At 44.4% G+C, this 21,345-nt stretch overlaps 1 protein-coding gene across 1 annotated transcript; it reads right to left on the bottom strand.

Annotated features, from left to right (window-relative positions):
- Nucleotides 1-841: 841 nt before the first annotated feature.
- Nucleotides 842-9,286, bottom strand: LOC119278661 (beta-galactosidase-like). The gene is made up of 18 exons (XM_037559994.1): nucleotides 9,182-9,286; nucleotides 8,822-9,070; nucleotides 8,469-8,708; nucleotides 8,198-8,344; nucleotides 7,406-7,484; nucleotides 6,993-7,176; nucleotides 6,342-6,407; nucleotides 5,546-5,782; nucleotides 5,248-5,454; nucleotides 4,842-5,145; nucleotides 4,601-4,760; nucleotides 4,395-4,503; nucleotides 4,002-4,137; nucleotides 3,775-3,830; nucleotides 3,391-3,690; nucleotides 3,188-3,310; nucleotides 1,675-2,376; nucleotides 842-1,563 (listed from the first exon to the last, which is right to left on the bottom strand). The coding sequence occupies exons 2-18, from the start codon at nucleotides 8,967-8,969 to the stop codon at nucleotides 1,387-1,389; spliced, it is 3,375 nt and encodes a 1,124-aa protein (XP_037415891.1). The 5' UTR covers nucleotides 8,970-9,070; nucleotides 9,182-9,286; the 3' UTR covers nucleotides 842-1,386.
- Nucleotides 9,287-21,345: the final 12,059 nt, after the last annotated feature.

Genomic DNA, 21,345 nt, shown 5'->3' with positions numbered 1-21,345 from the left:
CATCCGTGTCTTCAATTGCGTTTGAATCCTCCAAAACCCTTCGCTTTACATTCTTGCAAGTTGCATCCTTTACTTTCCGCTGCTCATATACTCTTTGCATGCTTGCTTGCTATGTGTTGTGAATGTTAAAATTGTGCCTTAACTCCACTTAAATCTAAAAGGGCTAAAAACTGCAACTTTAGTACTTAGTGTCTAATAACCCCCCTTCTAGACACCTCTTCTCAAGGTCCTACAACAACGTCAACGCCGGCAGTGCTGCTCTCGCTGCGCCGTATGTGATTTGATCCTTCCTTTTCGAGATCGTGGTAGAATTCATGTTTCTAGTATGTGCCCTAGATGTGATCTGTTCATCTACTATGCTAGTTCGCATGATTATTTAATCTCTGCTAGTGCTGTCATGATTTATCTTTTGTTCATTCGGATTAAATCTCGTAGTAATTTGCTCATATTTCCAACAATGGCCACCGGCGTCAAGGGAGACGGGGCCTACTGCAGAGGGTCGGCGGGTTGTGATGCGACTGGTGCTGTGGGGATGCGATAGCAAACAGAGGCGGTGTGTGGGATGCATGGATGTTTGCTACATCACCTCCAAGACAAGTTGCAACAACGAGGGCCGTGTTGCAGGAATATAGAGAAGAGGCTTTGTCGTGCAGATGTTAATTTTTTTTGCAACAACTACGGTGTAGCGGCAGCAACAACGACAGTACTTTTCTTTTGCGGCAACAACAAGGACTGTACTTGTACTGCTGCGACATGGTGGCGGTGACGTTTTGCAACATGATCTCTCTTGCAGTTTTCTCTTTTTTTACAACAAGAGAAATGTTGCAGGAATACACAGAAGAGACCGGATATGTTGTAAATTTTGCAACAAGCGTCTTGCTGCTCGTTACAAACAAATACTAAGGCCCAATTCTTTTGGCCGATTCTCCTAGTATCTTAAGAATCAAGCCTCCTCCAACTTCTCCTAGAATCTTGAACCCATATTTTTTTCAATCCTAGTTAGTTAGGATGTAAACAGCTTAGGATTGTAAAAACATGGATTCAAGATTCTGGGAGAAGGATCTATTCTCAAGATTGTGAGAGAATTGGTCAAAAGAACTGGGCCTAAATGTGCGCACTGTGGTCTTACGGTGCCATCGACTCTGCACCACATGAGCAACCAGGACAGCCCCCAGCATCTCATCCGAAATACACTAAGAAAAGCATCTCTCATCTGAAATTCATGCGTTCGAAACAAGTCATTGATGCCACCCACACCAACGACCAAACAAGTCACGCTCGCTTCTTTATTCATGACAGGTACGTACCTGTCTATCGTTTCAGTCTCTCGAATGCTTTCTCTCTCTCGGACGTACCTCGGACGGGCGCATCAGACAGACGAGACGATCAGTGCGGGAGCTGGGAAAGGTAGATGTCGTGGCACGAGGACGACGACGGCAGCAGGGGGCGCAGCCGCAGCGAGAACCTGTAGCTCGCCGCCGGCGACAGCAGGTATTCCTCGTGCACGCACGGCGTCCAGCTGTCGTCCCCGCCCACCCCCATGTGCCTGTGATCAAGATGCACCTGCAACACACAACAAACCCAAATCCACACCACCATTTTCAGCACCACTCCGTCATCTCGGTTCCAACAGTTTCAGTTTCAGAGAGATATCAGATGGAGACGGAGACGGACCTCGATGTCATCCCCCTTGACGAGCTTGTGCTGATGGGTGGCCCGGTCGAGCTCCGCGGCGCCGTAGTAGCTGGCGCTCACCTGCATCGGCGGGGACTCGCCGTGGGTCGAGGCGAAGAGGCCGAACCCGTCGGCGTTCTTAAGCGCCACCCACCGGACGTCTGCACGGCCGCCGCACTCGCCCGGGACGATGTAGGGCACGTGGAGGTCCTCCACGCCGCTCTCGTACACGCCGACGTGCGCCGCGGCCTTGCGGTCGGGGTAGCACTCGAACGGCCCTCTCCCGTACCATGTGACATGGTTCAGGGATTTCTCTGCATTGAACACGACGCCCACCCGTGGGAGAGGGGGGAGGTCGCTCTTGGGGTTTACCTCGTATTCGAGGATTACGTCCCCTGACTCGTAGATCAGGCAGCGCATATGGACCCGGAAGAGTACTGACTCGGAAGCTTCTGAAAGAGCGGCAGCATCGGGTTTTGGCAGGTGCCCGGGAAGGCCATAATATGTGGTAGAGACCTCGACGGTGTGGTCTGGCAGCTCCTTCACTGAAAACTGGCTGCTGTGGAAAGAGACGTTGTCGAGGAAGGCTTCTCTCCATGTTGTGGCATAGGACTTGGTGTAGAAGCCTCCATTGTCGTTGTCGGTTGGTGCACGCCAAAAGCAAGGAAATATTCCCTTGCTCATAAGCTCGACGTTGTTGATCTGTGGTTCACACAAGTATCATGAGTTCCACATTTCGATGAACGGAATAGTAGTGACGCTGATAGAAGTTCGAGTCATATTCTGTGTCTGGCATACTAATTACTAAGGTAACTGTAAACTAACAATGGAACAGCTCATCTGCAGTTGTTCAGATTTCAGAACACATGGAAAATAAATACAATTAGAAGTGCTAGATGAATGTAAACATTGCCAACTGAAAGGAACCATTAAAGCATAAAGGGGAAAAATGTGAAAACAAATGGCCAAGTTTAGAAGACAAATACTAGTACTCTGTATGAGATATTTCATGGCAACAGCTTATTGTGACAAGTTTAAGTCAGATAAATATAAGAAAAACATTATACGAAGACTCAATCATAAGTCGTGACTAGATATCTATACACTATGGACGGTATCCTTCATAAAATCTGCAGCATAGTCATGGATGGTGCTCACAAGTTACAGCGTGCATTGTGCAAAGCCAGTCGCTATTCAGGACCATACAATTCTTGGAACCAACAGGAGCAGATAGGTACCACAAACTACAGCAACTCGTGGAATACCTTTTTAAAATACTGATAGATGCTACATAGCGGTGAACTAAACAGGCCAACTTTTTCTCTCTTTTTTTCAGTGCAAAAAACGCCAAAGTCATATCAACCTGATATCTGTCTGCTTTCATGGTTTTGAGCATAGTCTCATTTGGACTTCTTATAAGTTCATTATCCTGTATGTACTTGCCTCCTAGATCTAGGATGCAGACTCAAATATGCTAACAGAATGAAACTTCATCTGGACAACGACAACATACCTTCCAACTGTCAATTGTTCCCAACTGACTGTTTATTTTGATTTGCCACTCGTGGTTCTTGCTAATGATTACACCATCACCAACCTGCTCAGAGATCAGAGGGCTCTTGGACAATGCTATCACCTGAAGATGGTAGCGTCTGGTGAGCAGTAAGATAAATGAGAAGAAACAGGAGTGAACAAGACCAGTCTGAGGAAACATACACGAGGAACAAAGCCCTTTGTCTGAGGTAAACAAAGTTGTGCTGAAGCCAAGACATGACCAGCTTTAGCCCACCGTGTTTGGCCCCTCAGTGTCACGTGTACCGACAAAAAAGTTTCTTTCGCTGCACAGGTACTCCATAGAGTAAACCAAGGCGATGAGTCCATGTTGATAAGATGGCTACTTTGTGGTGCTAAGTTTGGGACACTGAGTGAACCAGAGCCCAAAACGCTTCCATCCCCATGAAGAATCCAGCTGAAGTCCAAAGCCTCTGTTGTCTCAGAAAATTTTCCATTTTCAATCTGCATGATGATAATAATGGATCTATTAGATCCTCCGTTAACCCTAATAGTGAAACAACTTGACGAATATTGATCAGAGGTTACCTTGAGAATATTATCCACCAGCGATATTTTGATAGGCTGGTAAAGATATTTAACTTCTGCAAGCAGAAATAGTTAACCGAGTAAGTTTGACATCTAGAGGCCAGTGAGACGAAAGAAAATCTTACTGTAACAACTTCGTGATGTAATATTCAGGTTGATTATCAGGATTTAAAGTACACGTAAAACAGCAATAAATTTCTTTCCAATTGACTGGTATTTCCAGTTACCATTAACAGCAGGGTGAAGCGTCCGATCAGGCCACACAATGCCATTAATGCAAAAATTTAAGTCATTTGGAATGTCTCCAAAGTCACCACCATATGCCCAAGATTTAGATCCATCGGCATCCTCCTTCAGTAAACCCTGTATATTTTTGAAAAGGACGTAGTGGAGAAAGAAAATTAAGACGCTATAACAATAAAAACAGAGTCGATGATCGACATGTCTATGAGTCAATATTATTTTTGATGAAAATGGGCCAATAGTGGTCCAATATGTATGTCATGTACACTACAATCATGAACAAACACAAGTACAACCATGCAAACCGAAATTTTGGCATAGCATGCTCCCAGTAAAAAAGAAGGTTAATGATAAGATGAGAGTAAATCAAACATAACCTGATCGACCCAGTCCCATATAAAACCTCCTTGGAGCCCCATCGTGTTGTCTATCGCCTTCCAATATGCGTCAATATTTCCATTACTGTTCCCCATAGCATGTGAATATCTTGAAAACAAAGGGAAATGTTTTATTTAATATTTCAGGTATATGAATATAAAAACAATGGGAATCAGGTACACATGTGGTGCCACAGTTACCATACTCGCAAAGAATGAGGGGCCTGTTTTCAGATGGGTCATTTGCAATCTTGAGAATATCCCAGACACGCATGTACATGGGGCATATAATATCTGTGGATGATGTTCTGGAGCCACCTCCTTCATAATGGATGAGCCTTGTTGGGTCTCTTCCACGAACCCACCCTACAAGATTATGATTCACAAAATCATAAAAAAAAACTGCAAGAATTGAACGACCATCGCAGAAAACGTTTTACCGCTTACCAGACATAGCAGAGTGATTTGGTCCATATGAGGCTTCATTTCCCAAGGACCAAATAATTATGCACGCATGATTTTTGTCCCTCTCCACCATGCCAACGAAACGATCAAGCATAGAATTTGCCCAGATGGGTTCTAGTGTGGGATGTTTGAAATGGCTATTTTCATCAAAGCCATGTGTCTCGATATTGGCTTCATCAATAACATAAAGACCAAAAATGTCGCATAACTCATACCACCTTGGATGTTGGGGATAATGGGAGTTTCTAACAGCATTGATGTTGTTTTGTCTCATCAAAACCAGATCCTATCAAAAGATAAACAGTAAATAACTGAAGCTACTGACTGAAAACATGCAGATGGCATGCTATGCTTTCAAATATGACAGTTTACAGAAGGGATGAGTAACCTTGATCATGCATGCTTCTAAATTTGTCTTCCCAACACGTGGATGATGCTCATGTCTGTTGACACCTCTAATTACAACAGGAGATCCATTGACAAGCATCTGCTTGTGTGCCAGGACCACATTACGAATCCCTACTTGGCATGATTCGCAATCAATAAGCTTCCCATTGGCATCTTTAAGGAGAACAACAAGAGTGTATAAGTTCGGCTGTTGGGAAAGGAAATATAGTTATAAGATATAGTAGTTCAATTGTAATACTAATATTTTTATAGAATTTCCCCAGGATTAGATTTCTTACTTTTTCACTAGACCAAAGCTTTGGATTTTCCACTTTTCCACCAAGAACATAACCATGAAAACCATGGCAAGGGCCGCCCTTAGGCTTTGGCTTTGTCTTCAAGTTGACCACGTTAGTAGCTGACATGTCTGAATTCAAATCATCAGATGATTCAGAATTATCAAATAATGTTGCTTCAATCGACAAAGTTGGGATATGCTCCCTGTCTTGCTTGTGTGAATCAATTTCCACCTCAACCTGACATATTGAACAAAACCAAAAATGAGTATAATTGCGGAAAAGCATCAGAATAAATGTTCCCTTGAGCAATGCATGTCAGCAGCTATACCATCTGGACGGTAGAAAATGGTTTGCCCACTATAGGGTTAAAACTTCGAATGGCGAGACATAGAAATATATATCATGGGAGCCATGCAGAAGCATTTCATAAGCATGTCTTCTTTTGTGTGTTTTGATAATATTGGATTATATAGGACGCTAAGGACACTGAAAAAGGGCAGACCATTCTTCAAAAGAAAAATGAGGTCAACTTTTAAAAGAGTTATTGGGTTTAGTTCACCTATAATTAATCAAATGGCTGTGAGTTATAGTTGTTACTATGATGAATGTTACTATGTTTGAAGGTTAAATTAGCATTCTCATCCCAAAAAGGTTTAGGGGGTGTAACATGAGTGCAACATTCTTGCATAAAGCCACTATCCCAAAGGTTTATGCCACTGTCCACTATTTTCTTGCAGCATAAGCTCCATCATGTAGCATAAGTTTATAACCTGACAAAGATGGACAGCATAATTACCTCAATATCAGCTACCCGGAAGTTCTCATCCAAGGTTGCTTTGAAAAAGTAATCTGTGATAAAGATCTGCAAGGAAAAAATTACAAACTCACTAACCAAGAATTTACCCTGATCGGTGATTATAGACAAAAGCAAACTAAACGACAAATGCAATTTACATGTCAAAAGCTTAAAACTAGCATGTTTGTGCATAGTTGCTTACGTGGGCGATATATTATATAAGAATCCGGTCACTGCTAATATATAAAAGGGCAGCCCGGTGCATGTAGCTCCCGCTTGCGCAGGGTCCGGGGAAGGGTCCGACCACTTTGGGTCTATAGTACGCAGCCTTTCCCTACATTTCTGTAAGAGGCTGTTTCCAGGACTTGAACCCATGACCTCATGGTCACTGCTAATATATACAAGAAAAAAGTTCTCGGCTGACATTTCGCATCTGAGTGTAAAGATGAAAAAAGGGTACTCTATTGATCTTCTGAACATAGCTATAACAACATGACCATTGCTAGCCAGCAAAGGCAAACAGATCACTGCAACAAACTATTACTCATTCATGAAATGAGGTATTTTACTCGAGTGTAAAATTCAACTTTTTTCCGAAAACAACAGCCTGTAATTCATTCAATAAGATGCGAGCAAAACTTAAGAAGTAACCTGTGGCTTTGATAATAGTAGCACATCTCTGTGAATACCAGACAACCACCAATGGTCTTGATCTTCAAGATAGGAACCATCACTCCACCTCATGACTTGAACAGCAAGAACATTTTCCTTGTCTGAATCACAATGATGGCAGCAATCAGTGATTTCAAACTCAGCAGGAAGCCTGCTGTCTTGGCTGCATAAATACACAAAACATGGAGTTACTTTCTGAACAATACAATAGCAAACTCCAGTAGATGACTATAGCCAATTGGTACTCAAGTAAATACTGCAAGGATCTATTACAAGTCACCAACATGAAATTACTTCATTTTGTATTATGGATTATATATGAACTTGATAAGTCTCTGTACAGTTTTAGAGATAAAAAAAAAATACAAGCAGTGAGGTTATCTGTGTCATACCTATAGCCAATTGGTACGCCATTTACCCAAGCAAGAAATGCTGAATCAACAGCTTCAAAGTGCAACAAGATCCTCCGACCTATCATAATCAGCTCAGAATTGTTTAAAAATGGAATGGACATATTATATGATAACAGTCAGTGCTATATCCATGTCAATCAGAGACAGAACTACTATGCATGAGGAGAAAGAACAAACATGTCATAATTAGCATAACAGGAGACGGCACAGGCATACCATAAGGACAGGAAGAAAATGTAAAGGGCAAACAATTATGTCTGTATAATTAAGGAGATAGGTAACAAATATAAACCAGCCAAACTCTTGGAGAACTGCATGGTCAGATTAGGTAAATCCTAGATGACAAAAACATTGACAGCAGGATTTGCCACTGTCAGGATCTTTTAGGTAATTTAATGAACCAACTACTCATAACAGTAAACAACTTTTCTCTCTGTATTTTTAATTGATGCACAAACCAAATTTCAATTCCATGAACCATGTAAAACATCATCACAGTAAACAAACTCATTTTCTTGGAGGTATCATCACTTTATCCATAATTGTCCAGCATTACAGCCGTTTATGCTATTTGCAATGCAATCAATGGATTCAAAAGATCTGATTGCGTATGCGTATGCAAGATTATGATTCTGTCAGAAGTAGAGCAGGTGCAATGCAACCAACGGATTCGTAATGGAGATCTGGTTGCATATGCAAGATTTTGATTTCGTCAGAAGTAGAGCAGGTGTAACAACCACCTGTCCACATAAGCTGCAATAGATATCATACCTCTCCATTCTTTTGGGATGTGAAAAACCTTCCTGTAACAGCCCGTGGGGTTCTCGGAAGGCACGAACGGCGGGTTCATGGGGAAGGGGTAAGTGACATTTGTGTAGATCGGACGGTCGAACCCGTGCATCTGCCAATTGGAGGGAACTGCAACCAAGTTTTATGCACATTTGAGAACAGAGTTCCAGCCAAACAAAACGAAAAATACAGCACTAAATAACAGCATTAGACTAAATAAAAGCACAACAGAACAAGCAAGCGGCAACCGTGCCTGGCAAGGCCTCCCAGTCAGAGTCATTGAACTGCGCGTCGTAGAACTTGTCCGGGACGGTCTCCGGCGACTGCGCCAGCCGGAACTTCCAGTGCCCGCTGAGCGACTGCGCGTACGGGAGGCCCTTGGACCAGAACGCCGCGCTGTCCAGCGCGCCGCCGACCGCGCCGTCGTCCCACACGGCGGCCTCGGCGTCCAGGTGGCTCACGCTCCTCCGCTCCCGCCAGTACCTCAGCGCCCCTGTTTTTCGACAGTTAAAAACAGAGAGCAGGAAAAGAAGTTCAGAAAACAGCACGAGGATGAATGTTTCTTCCTGATCGATCTCGTGTGGGCGCGGCGAGATTCGGGCTCACCTTCGAGCGTGTCCTGCGAGCGGAGCGGCACGTGCGCGTCCCGCTTCCTCCACCGGAAGAAGGAGGGGTCCTCCCAGAGCTTGTGCTGCGGCGGGGAGCCCGCGGGCGGAGGGAACATCGCGCCGCCGCTGGCGGAGACCACCGCCATCGATCACGGAGGCCGCACGAACGAATCACCCCCGCTCTCTGCCCTCAAAGCGAACCGCGCGTCGATCTCGCGCGCCGGCGAGGAAGGAGAAGTAGGAGGGCCTGGTGGAGCCGGACGGACGGACGGGTTAGACACGGAGAGGGCTCGGACACAGGATGACTTCGGTTTCGACTGGAGTGACGATGAATCAAGCTGGAGCTGAGATTCCTTACCGGCGAGAGGACGTCGGGATCTGGCCGGCGGGTCGTCGCTCGCCGTCGAGGGAGGGAGGGAGGGAGGAGTGGAGGCCGGGGAGTGAGGAGGAATTTGGGGGGAGGAAGAAATCACATGGGATTAGTTTACCACCACAGACAAGAGGTGGCGCGCGAGACGCCTCGCTGACGTGTGGGCGGCGGGTCCACGCGTCAGTGAAGCATCGAGCGGCTGTAGGCCGTACGCAATGTTTTGTTCCTTTTCTTTTCGATACGTGACAGAAAACCGAATGATTTATTACTATATATATATATATGTAAAGAGTGGATTTTTAATCGAGATCCGGCATGTGCAGCATGATGGTGGGATGTATTTTGTTCAAATCCTGACAAATGAACTTAAAATGGTGCTAGCGCTTAGTACGTTGGCGATTAGTGCGTGCCGACCTTGTATTCGGTGTGTTTTTTTTTACTAGTAAGTGTGCACGTGCAATGCACGTCAAACCATGCAAAAAAAAACCTAGTGGGATATTTAAGTGATGAGTTCATAGTTCAAACGTGTGCAATGGTTATGTGGGTGTCAGGTTTGGCAAATTAGTGTCTAAAAGAATGGTTTGGCAAACAGGGAGTGATATATCCTAGTCTATTATAACCGTCGGGAAAAATAAGAAAATAATGAAAAAAGAATTTCATATTAATAGGTATTTCATTATTAAGAATATGCATAATGTAGATCACATCAACCATAGAGTTTTGAATTCACATTTCATATGATACATTTCCATATAATTTACATATATACATGAATCAAAGGTCGACAAAAACAGACGTGCAGCATGTCAAAAACACAAGTGCTCGTCATCGTCACCATGCGCTGCAACAAATAAGAGTAAAGAAAAAAACCAAAGCACCATTCCGATATTTGATTTTGAAACAGTGGGGATAGGTACCTCTTCATTCAAAAGAATATAATACAATTTTATTGCCCTGATTGATCACCTCAACTTCTTATTTCAACCTCTTTGTAGTGATGATGTCCCTTATACTTGCCATGTGACTGCTCAATGCTTGTAAAATTGCAACACAATGAAGAGAATGAGACCAAAAGCTATGGAAAAAAAGTCGTAGAGAACAAATATGAATAAGACAACAAAATTTATGAGGTCTGGTTTTAGAAAACATTTTGAGATAGAATATCATTTTGGCAACCTTGCTCATATGTTTTAATCAGTACAGAGTATGTGCCTGAAATAGATTGCCTTTCACCACACCTCTTTTCTCCATCGATGTGCTTCTTTGTGAATGAAAGCCTCTGGACAAAACAACACCCAGATTTGAGAAGCATGGAGGCTACTTTCTGTAAAAAACACAAAAGGGGCAATCTTATTATCATGCTTTCTATTTGGAGCATTGTGATCAGTTAAAATAACCAATACAAAATCATTTGCAGCGTACTACAGTAAGAAAAAACTTGGGAGCAAGGCCATGAGCTGGGAGATGACATTCGCCGGAGGCAATGGAAAGCTCCAAGATGACCGCTTGCAGGAGAGCTGAATCACAACACTTAAACACTTCTTAGATGAATTACGCATTAGAAGCATTTTTAGATAACAAAAGAACCCCTGTGATTCTCTAGGAAGTTGGAACAGCAACTTACTAATACCAATTCGGCAACTACAATCAGTTTATTCTCTTGAAATATCCTCCCCTGTGGTTGGCTGTACCTAGAAAAATGGTGCCAAGTTCTGAAATTAGCTACTACATATGGAAATGACATCTTATGGACTCTTGGGGTACAATCCAATTTCAAATTAACCAACAACAGCTTAGGCATTGAGTGACCAATAACAATTCATGCAAGTTTTTTTTTTAATTTCAATATAACAATGACAGTGGAAAAGCTTCAGTTAAACAACTCTAAAGATATATTTTTCTGCAAGGAAACAACTCACCTCTCCAAGAAGCAACCATGTCTTCCTTTCCTCCTTGAAGTCCTCGAACTGCAACCTCCACTTTGCCCATAGAAGGAGCAGCAGCAACAACAACGCTGTCTCGAAGACTTTTTTTGGATACTCATCTCTAGCATAATTTACAGGTTCACTCCTACCCACACATAGACTGACATGCTCAACACGCGTTTCTACAGTTTCTGGCAAACACGCGTTGAATCATTTTTCCGGACACTCGAAGAAAGACCTGAAATTTCCATGACTGAATCACTATCATCTAAGGAGCAGGTACATAAATAAATCGATGCAATTTACAAAAATTATAATTAATCTTGGCTTGGCGCATCCTTTGCAAACTCAGTAGGATTGAGAACATCGTCCAAAGTCAATAATCTGAATAGTTGACTGGAAAACCTGTACGCATTGCAAATTTAAAGAGGTTCTAGAATAGTTGTGGCAGTGTTGGGAAGTGTGCCTAATGCTCATGAATAGAACCCCAAACATGAAGTATAAATGATATTGCAAGGTAGATCATTTTATTGTACAGTAAGCTCTCCAAAAGCACCTAAATTTCAGTGTACAATCCGAATTGCTAAGAATACCTATAAAAATATAGGCATGGAAATTCTTAGTGCAAAGATTAAAACAACAGAATTGCGTAAACTTACAAGTTTTGCAGATTTTTTCTGAAATCGATTATATTCTATCAGATTATTTGCTAGAACTAATATAGAGTTGGGATAGTTGACATTCATGATTGGTAGTACTACTTGGTATCTATCAATATTGTTAGTCGAACTGAGACTGCTTACAACCATTTGCTATAGAACTTACAGGTGTACTGAAGGATATTAATCAAGGGCAGCTAAATCATTTCATATATGAAGCGAAAATCAAGAATTACTGGCATTAAGGTAAACAGTGAAAGCACATACCCGAACAAAATTTGAAGCAACCAATTTGATTACATCAATTATAAAGAGTATAGATACATCAATTATAACTGGAACTGAAGATCAGTCACACACTTGTTGAAATGGAGCAAGGTGTGATGACTTAAATTGATCAGATTCAGAACATGAGCGAGAATTTGAAGTAGGAGGAACATACCAGGATCCTGTGGGGGGAGAATGTGGTGGGGCCTGTCTTGGCGATTGGGCAACCGCAGCAGGTCGTTGAACTCGGGAGTCTTGGCAATCAAATCCTTGACAAACTCCTCAGCCTTGTACCTCACATCATACCACTAAGGGAGGCCATGTATTACAGCAAGAGGTGTTCAGAAATCAGATCTTGAAAATAATGCTACACTGGATGCAGAATCATGTCAACTGATATAGAGGGAGATATGAATCAATAACCGAAGCTGCTTGCTGCGGAGCATGGCCACGAACATCTTGTTGAGTTTCACGGTGTCGAGGTCAGAGTTAGGGTACTTCTTGAGGCTGCGCATACAATACAGATATGGGCAGAAAACATACCTTTACTATTGATGACTGCAACGCGGGGGCCGCTCCACCACGCCACTTCTCAGGCTCGCTTGCCGGCTAGGAGGCCTCGTGTGCCGCCCACCGGAGAAGGCCACCGCCGGCTGCTGCGGCTTTGTGGTGGCTTCCGTCACCCCACACTACGGCTCATCGACCCAGACGGCGGCGAGATCCTGGCAGCCGGACCACACCCTGCACACGCCCTCCATCACCTTGTCGTCACCCCGGACTTCTTGGCCCGCACCGACCCTTCGCCCATCCCACCCGCCGCAGCCGCTCCAGCTCGGCGGGGTCGAACAGGCGCTCCGTGGGCGTCAGTTCCCGCGCTTTCTTCTCCTGCCGCAGCGACGTCTCGTCCCTCGCCGCATACCACAGGACCGACCTCCCATTCCCATCTCCCCCTGCCTACTCTTACCGGCCTTCCTTGACGGGAGGTGAAATAAGGGAATGGATGCTAGGTCTCGGAGAGCCCAAGGGAGCGGACCCGCGGATGATCCCGAGGAACGGCTCGGCGAGTGCAGCCGCCAGGGATGCCGACGCCGAGGGGATTCTCGTGGCTGTGGCAATCGCCAGCACAGCGTCCACGGCAGGGGAGGACGCATTAATTGTGCCTATTTTTCTGGAATTGAACGCTCTATTATTTTTTTCTGGCCGCGGACTACAGGGGTTCCATAGATATGGCAGAGATTCGTCCGCTCTTGTGAGTTGCTAGACGTACACAGGTGAGGGTTAAGTTTTAAGTTGACGGTTAGGTCTAATTAGGTGGGCCAAATCGTGTGGTGATATTTGCTCTCGGTTGTTCTGGTACGTGCTTTTGCGTGCGCTTAGGAAAGAATATGTTTGCTTGTTTAATAGTAATAGAAATAGAGAAAAAAATGACTAAACCTCATTTGAAACTGAAATTGCGAGCGTGCCAACCACAAGAGAATGCAACACACATAAGTAAGATAGGTGACCTTAAGATTCTTTGTGGTGGAATCAGCCCGTTAGGGTCAAGACCTACACTTGGCACTGCTCCTCGCATTTTTTCTGTCTTTTTTAAAAAACTAGACTATGTTTGTTCAGTGGGAGGGACTTCACGTGCGTGCGTACATTCACAGGGAGATGGGTCATACCCGTCAAGCGTGCATCCACTTCAAAGAAACATAATCACCTAGAACGAAAATATCATATCTTCAAAAATAGGGAATGAAAAATACACGAGATTTGTTTGCGCTTCTTAGAGAAAAAAGACCTCTCGCTCCAGCTTTATATATAGAAAAAAACCAATGTGATAGGGTTACCAGGTAAACATGAAGCCACCGTGGCCTCCTCCAGATCATTTATCGGGAGATTACATGAAACAAAATGATTAATTATCTCAGTGCAATGGTTTCTCACCATTCAGGTTTAGAATGTTGAACCTGTAAAAAAAAATATCTAGAGTGGTGATACACACGGAGTGACCTCCACCGGAAACACTTTGAGGTGTACAAAATTGAGATTTAAATGATCCCCCTTTTTCCCTTCCCGCGTTGTGTTAATAAAAACTAATCGTAGCATGGCATTTTTATTGTCTTGATCTATTCATTCTCGGATTGGGTAGCCTCCCAAGAAGCAGAGAAAACGTCTGCCATTATATTCCTGCTGCAGTCGCCTACGTTGGTTACTAATTTAAAATCTTAAAAAACATAGGTGCACTACATTATAAAATGAAGTATACAATCAAGTGTCTTAACAAATAACAAATCTGGAAAAGAGATGACGACAGCACTAAACCATGGGCGATGAGAGTGCTGAACAAGATGTTGATACCATGTATACAGCCATTTCCGGGATAGTTATCTGAGTATCTTTTTTTTTTTTGAAAGATCCAGCAAAATGCTGGCTTGATTCAGATTTAGCAGAAAGCAGCGGAAGAATAACATGGTGAAGATTCGAAGATCAAAAGAGAAAGGAAAAACCGCAGCCCTAACACCCATCACAAACGACACAACTACACGACCGAAGCACATGTCCTAAGCTAAGCATCACCGCCGCGTTGCGAACAACGCCGATCACCTCCGAAGACAGCAGCAACTCCAATTACAACTTTCCTTGCCAACGCACCATCCACCCAGAAAGCAGGGGGTGGATAGCGGGACTTGGTCGATCCCAGGAAGAGCTTCGTCTTGGACTCGTCGGTGAATTCGTACATTGCGCCTGGAGCTTCACCTTGGACAATGGCGAGCACCGGAGGAGCGCCGCAAAGAGCTTCCAGGAAATGTCTCCAAACGTGATGCTCCCAATAGAGGAACGACGTCAAACGCGCCGCCATCACGCCGATCCAACGGACCTAGGATTTCGCCCGGAGACAAACCATCATCCGAGCACGAGGAAGATGCCGACACACCTCAGTTGACGCCTCCAAGGAGGAAAATGACACCCATAGGCGCCATCGCCACCGGTCTCTGGTCGTGCAGTACTTTCGTCCGTATCGCCGCACACCTTCGCTCATGCCCACAGAAGCTCATCCATGCAGTCTCACACCGCCACCGCCACAGAACCTAGTCGTAGAAGCCATGGAGTCATGGTCCACCCCGTCCACGGCGAGCCTACAGTGACCAGATCAGTCCCTACATCCCGCATCTATCACGGCCGGAGCCGCCTGCTCCAGCATCATAGGACCAACGTGCATGGCCGGCGCGCGTCCAACACACCACGGATCTGGCCGGGTTCGTCCAGATCCGGCCGCGCCACACGCCGGAGGGGCGCCGCCCCGCCAGCCCGTGCTGAACCCGAGGACTCGCGCCCGCCCGACCCTTCTCCCCTGCCGCAGCGCAGACCTCGAGCCCGCTCGGCGGAGGCCTTCCACAGCTCCCGCTGGAGGCACGCGCGCTCCAGCCTGCGCTCGCGCCCGGCGCGACTTGCCGCGCCCTCCGGCTTGCCGCTCGACGCGCCGCCGCCAGCCCCGCCTCGCCACCCGCGCCGCTCCCGCCTCGCTCACCAGCACTCCCGCGCCAGAGGAGCTCCTCCATCGCAACCACACCGCAGATCTGCGCCCTGCGGCCCGCAAGGCCGCGTTGCCGCGCGCCCGCGCCAACACTTTCGGGCGGAAGGAGAAGGGGCCCCGCCGCCGCCCAGCCGCGCGGGCTTTGCCCGGCGACCGTTGCTGGCGGCGGCGAGGGGAGGAAGGGGTGGTAGTTGGTGCTGCTGCCGGGGCTAGGGTTTGCTCCCCTTATCTGAGTATCTTGAGGAGAATGTCAGAAGCAGAGGTGCACATATAAGAATTGTTTCCTTACTGTTTTGCCTGTGTATTTTGAAATAAAAATCTGCCACTAGATATGGCCCAAGCATAATTATTCTGTCAAAATACTGGGAAAATGAAACACTTCTACAAGATAGAGCGGCTAAATTACTCAACAAACAACTATTTCTACATGATAGAGCGACCAAATTATGCAGAGAAAAAAAGAGCAGCCAAACTACTCAACAGGCAAATATTTCAAAAAAGATAAAGAGGCAAATATTTCAACATGATCGTGCAGCCAAAATACTAAGAAAAAAAAACGTCTATAGGATAGAATGGCCAAAATACTCGCCAATAAGTTAGCCGCCATGCTGGAATATGTACTGCAGCTGCAACCCTTCCTAATACTCACGAAGGAATGATGATCCCCAAAACAGTCACGACAGCACGGTACACCCCTTGAGAATCCAGGTAAGAGCATATACAACTGGACCTCTCAAACTCGCCTTATATACTCGGACGGACCGTCCGGTCATGATTTTTTGACCCAAACGTGCCTTTCAAATAGCCCTCATATGTCCGAGCTGACCGACACCCCCATATCCAGCCCAAATATAGGGCGGATATGAAGGCGCCCGGGCGCGTCCGGGCACGCCTAGTGGAACCCAGTATAGAGTTCGGATGCTGATTTAATTAGTTGAAACATGTCCATTATTAACTGATGGTGTCTATCTCTACATGATATAAATGTGTCAATGTTAATATTGCACTGGTCCTTGTTGCTCTGTTGGCGTTAGTTACCTTCTTGTCACATACTCCTTCCATCCCACAATATAAGATGTTTGTGTAAGCTAACATTGCTTGCAAAAATGTCTTACATTATGGGACGGAGGGAGTAATAAGAAGATGAATTCTTATACACTTTTAAGTCCTGTTAATAACTATTCAGGGGGGCATATTCGTTTCATGAAATATCATTCACGTGGTACTGGGTCAGTTTCTAGCTACCATTTCTATATGCATTATCTGTGTGTTGGCGCCAGCAGTTTCACGACTTGTTATTCTTATTCAAGTGGGCGAACTAAGTCATTTTTATTCAGTTTGCGTTCTGCTATGCCAAAGCCGGCAATGTGAGCATCACTGCACACTTTTCACCACTCCACTCCCTCCCATGCAAAATCATCCTCTCAGCTCTCACACATCCACGGGGAATTTTTCAATCGACACTTCATTTCGTTGCTACTCCCTCCATTTCAAAATAGATGACCCAACTTTACACGCACATGCTCCACAGCGAATCCAACTGCATTCTCTTGTCAATTTAGGACCGGTAAGTAGGTGCCAATGAGTCTGAGTGAGTGGTAAACAGTATAGAGCTCGGATGCTAATCAAGCTGATTTAACTAGTAGATGTCTGGATTAAACCTGTCCATTATTGATCCCCGCTCCTTGATGATGTCGATCTCCACATCCACAAATGTAAACGTGTCAACGTTAATATTGCACCGATCCTTACTGTTTTGTTGGCTTTAGTTAACTTTTTGTCATATAATAAAAACGTGATCTCGTTATACAATTTGGGTTATGTCAATTAATAGTTTGGAAAGCCTACAAGCCCTCTTATAGTTAACTAAAAGGTTGTTGAACATTTTTAACAACCGACTGTTTGACATTCTCATGCTGTACATCACTGATTATGTACAACTTGGTACAAAATTGGTCTGATATTAAAATGTCTGTGAGGGTCCTTTGTGCTACTACTATAATTTCATTCATGAATTCTGCACATAGATTTTTCATCATGCTATAAAATTGTTTGTGCCTAAATCTGTTTGCCGTTGCTAGTCCGAAGTCGATTATTACTGGTGTGTTCGGGATTCTATTTTTGTCATCTAAAATATGTGTTAATTCTGATACAGCGTAAAGAGCTATGTGAGCCCTCCTGGAAGGGGCTTCGGTTGGACCTCTGACTGAGCTCCCCATAGACTTCCCCAAGGTAAACACGAATTTGCTTTTGTTGTTGCTGCAAATGTCCCTGTCTTGTAGAGAATAGTTTATGAGCAAACCCTGTGGTAACAAAACCATATGTCATGGGAGTGTGACATGTACTGTTTGTGAATGCTTGTGATTGGATTGTTGGATATCTGATGATTATATGTCTTTATCCATCATTGTCTGGTTGTTCTTGCAAGCATTATTAGTTAGGTTGTGTAGGTGCCAAATTCTGCTTTTGGATTAGTCTATTGTTCTCCTGAGACCCTCCTTTTTCCTACATTGTCTGCTGTTTGGATGGGCCGCTATCATTATAGTCTTTTAATTGATGCTACCTATATTGACAGTTTGTATCTGGGCCCTTCGCGGTGGGGTTTGGACCTTGTGTCTGGGTTATTGTTATTGAACTTTGGGCTTGGTCATGGACTTTTTGGGCCTTCATTTTTATTGGTGGTTCTGAATTTGTGTACCTACAGTTCTACAAAATTGATATGACTGATTGTTTTGTTACTTGGACAACCAGCTTTGTGGGTGTGCGTAGAGCTTTGCTTCTAGTTTGTTGCTGCTCAATGCTCACATTCGTTTCTCATCCCTGCTATTTATGTTGGCTGACATAACTTGCCTGTTGCTCTTGTGCGACCATCATCCTCGTGACAGGGTTTGTCGGAACCACCATCGCCTTAGGGTGCTTCTACGGTGTCGCCATCATCGCCAAACGCAGGGAGTACCTGTACCTCGGTGGCCTACCTGCCGCCGCTTCACTAGATGGAAGTTTGATATATGTGCACAGTGCACTCCAGATGCAAAATTAAACCGTTATGATATAACATTCAGCTTGCAACTTCATAATTGGATTCCTTTTACGTCATGATAAGAAAATCTGAGGTTAACACATTTTGTATGGCAACCTCGCGAAATAGACTTTTGCCACACTTTACAAACCGACAGAAGGTGATGAGAAATCCTACTACAAAGTAGGTCAAAATAAAAACAACATCCGACCGAGTAGCGAGAATGCCACCAACTCAAAAGTGGAGCAAGAGTACAATGGTTGATAAAATAGTCTTACCTTAAGTCTTGCATGTAATTTAGAGATGACAAAAAAAATGTCTACAATGGGTCATCCCTTAGCTTTATCTTCAATAACTAGCTATTTCTAAAAACATGGTGAGACATATTGTGCTAAGAGATCATTTCTTGTCTTCTCTTAAATAAGATAAAACAAGCCTTTTCTTATGAGTTCTCTCTCCTCCACCTCATCATTTATCCTATATGGCACTCCTAAGATAGCACCATTGTACATGCCCTGAGAAGCCACACCCAAGAATAGGCAACCCAGTACTAGCGACCAGGAGCGAAACCGCCGGCTGCATGCCCTCTTGCTCAGGGCCACAAAATGTTTTTGCAGAACACAAGCAAGCATTCTTTCGAAAGCACATGCAGAACACAAAATAAGCATTCTTTCCAAAGCACATGCAGAACACGATACTCCATCACGTGTGCTTTTGCAAAACACAAATAAGATTCTTTTCAAAGCACATGCATGTTTTTTTTTATTTAGTTTTTTTGCAGAATATTTTCCTTTTCTTTTCAGACTCTTTAATCAAATCTGGCCCAAATAACTGACGGTCTCCAACTTCGTCCCACAATAATGGTGTCCTGCACCTCCTTCCATACAAAGCTTCGAAGGGGCTCATCATCAAACTGGATTGATAACTGTTGTTGTAAGAGAACTTCGCATATGGTAAATTGTCATCCCAACTAGATTCATAATCTAGCGCACAAGCTCTCAGCATGTCCTCCAGAATCTGATTGACTCTCTCAGTCTGTTCATCTGTCTGCGGATGAAAGGCTGTACTGAACTCTAGCCTGGTACCCAAAGTTTCATGCAACTGATTCCAGAACTTTGAGGTAAACTGGGTTCCTCTATCTGATACGATGCTCCTCGGAACTCCATGCAGACATACGATCCTGGTCATGTGTATCTTTGCCAACTTAGCACTGATGTAAGTGGTCTTCACTGGGATGAAATGTGCTACCTTCATCAATCGATCGACTACAACCCAAATCGAGTCATAGCCTGAACGAGTCCTGGGCAATCCCGTGATAAAATCCATGCCTAACTTATCCCACTTCCATTCGGGCATCGGCAATGGTTGTAGCAATCCTGCTGGCTTCTGATGCTCTGCCTTCACTCTCTAACATAAATCACATACTGCTACATACTTCGCAATATCTTTCTTCATTCCGGTCCACCAGAAAGTGTCCTTCAAATCCAGATACATCTTTGTATTTCCTGGGTGAATCGAGTATGGCGAATCATGGGCCTCCTGCAGAATCAACTTCCCGATCTCTGTGTCATTAGGCACATAAACGTGGTCCTCAAACCATAGGGTATCGTGCTCATCCTCACGAAATCCTTTAGCTTTTCCTTTGCTCATCCTCTCCTTTATCTCAGTAATCTCCTTGTCAGTCTTCTGAGCAACTCTGATCTTATCCATCAAAGTCGACTGAATCTCCAATGCTGCTACGTAGCCTCTCGGAACTATCTCCAAACATAGCTCGTGAAGATCCTCGGCTAACTCCTTCGGTAACTCTCCGGTCAAGAGTGTGTTGACATGACTCTTGCGGCTCAACGCATCGGCTACTACGTTAGCCTTTCCGTGGTGATAATGCAATCTCATATCATAATCCTTGATGAGCTCCAATCATCTCCTTTGCTTGAGATTCAACTCTTTCTGTGTGAAGATGTACTTCAAACTCTTATGATCCGTGTACACCTCACAATGTTTTCCGATGAGAAAATGTCTCCAAGTCTTCAATGCATGTACTACGGCTGCTAACTCCAAATCATGTGTAGCATAATTCAACTCATGGGGCTTAAGCTGTCGTGAGGCATATGAAACAACTCTTCCCTCCTGCATAAGCACTACTCCAAGTCCTCGACGTGAAGTGTCGCAATACACTTCATAATCCTTGCGCTGATCTGGCAGAATCAACACTGGTGATGTAACCAAACGTTTCTTCAACTCCTGGAAACTGGCCTCACATTCCTCAGTCCATTTGAATTTGGTGTCTTTCTTTAACAACTCCGTCATGGGCTTTGCAATCTTTGAGAAATTCTCAATGAACCTCCGGTAGTATCCTGCAAGTCCAAGAAAACTCCGGATCTCTCCAACTGTCGTTGGGGCTTCCCAATTTGTCACAGTAACAATTTTGGTGGGGTCTACTGCTATTCCTTCTCCGGATATAACATGTCCGAGGAATCCAACTTCCTTCAACCAAAATTCGCACTTGCTGAACTTGGCATATAACTGATGTTCTCTGAGCTTCCCAAGTACCAAACGCAAATGTTCCTTATGCTCCTCTTCATTCTTTAAGTAGACCAGAATATCATCAATGAACACCACGACGAACTTATCCAGAAACTCCATAAACACCTTGTTCATCATGCTCATGAAATATGCAGGTGCGTTAGTCAGACCAAATGACACAACGGTATACTGATACAGCCCGTACCTGGTGGTAAAAGCTGTCTTAGGTATATCCCACT

Source organism: Triticum dicoccoides, chromosome 3B, assembly GCF_002162155.2.
Source record: "Triticum dicoccoides isolate Atlit2015 ecotype Zavitan chromosome 3B, WEW_v2.0, whole genome shotgun sequence".
Classification (NCBI taxonomy): domain Eukaryota; kingdom Viridiplantae; phylum Streptophyta; class Magnoliopsida; order Poales; family Poaceae; genus Triticum; species Triticum dicoccoides.
This window is presented reverse-complemented; position numbering and strand designations above follow the sequence as displayed.

Excerpts from the sequence above, each read along its gene's own strand:
- LOC119278661 (XM_037559994.1), bottom strand. The coding sequence starts at position 8,969 with ATGGCGGTGGTCTCCGCCAGCGGCGGCGCGATGTTCCCTCCGCCCGCG. Across the intron at positions 7,177-7,405 it reads GGCGTACCAATTGGCTATAG|CCAAGACAGCAGGCTTCCTG; the intron begins GTATGACACAGA and ends GTATTTATGCAG. Across the intron at positions 3,311-3,390 it reads CAAAGGGCTTTGTTCCTCGT|GTGATAGCATTGTCCAAGAG; the intron begins GTATGTTTCCTC and ends TACCATCTTCAG.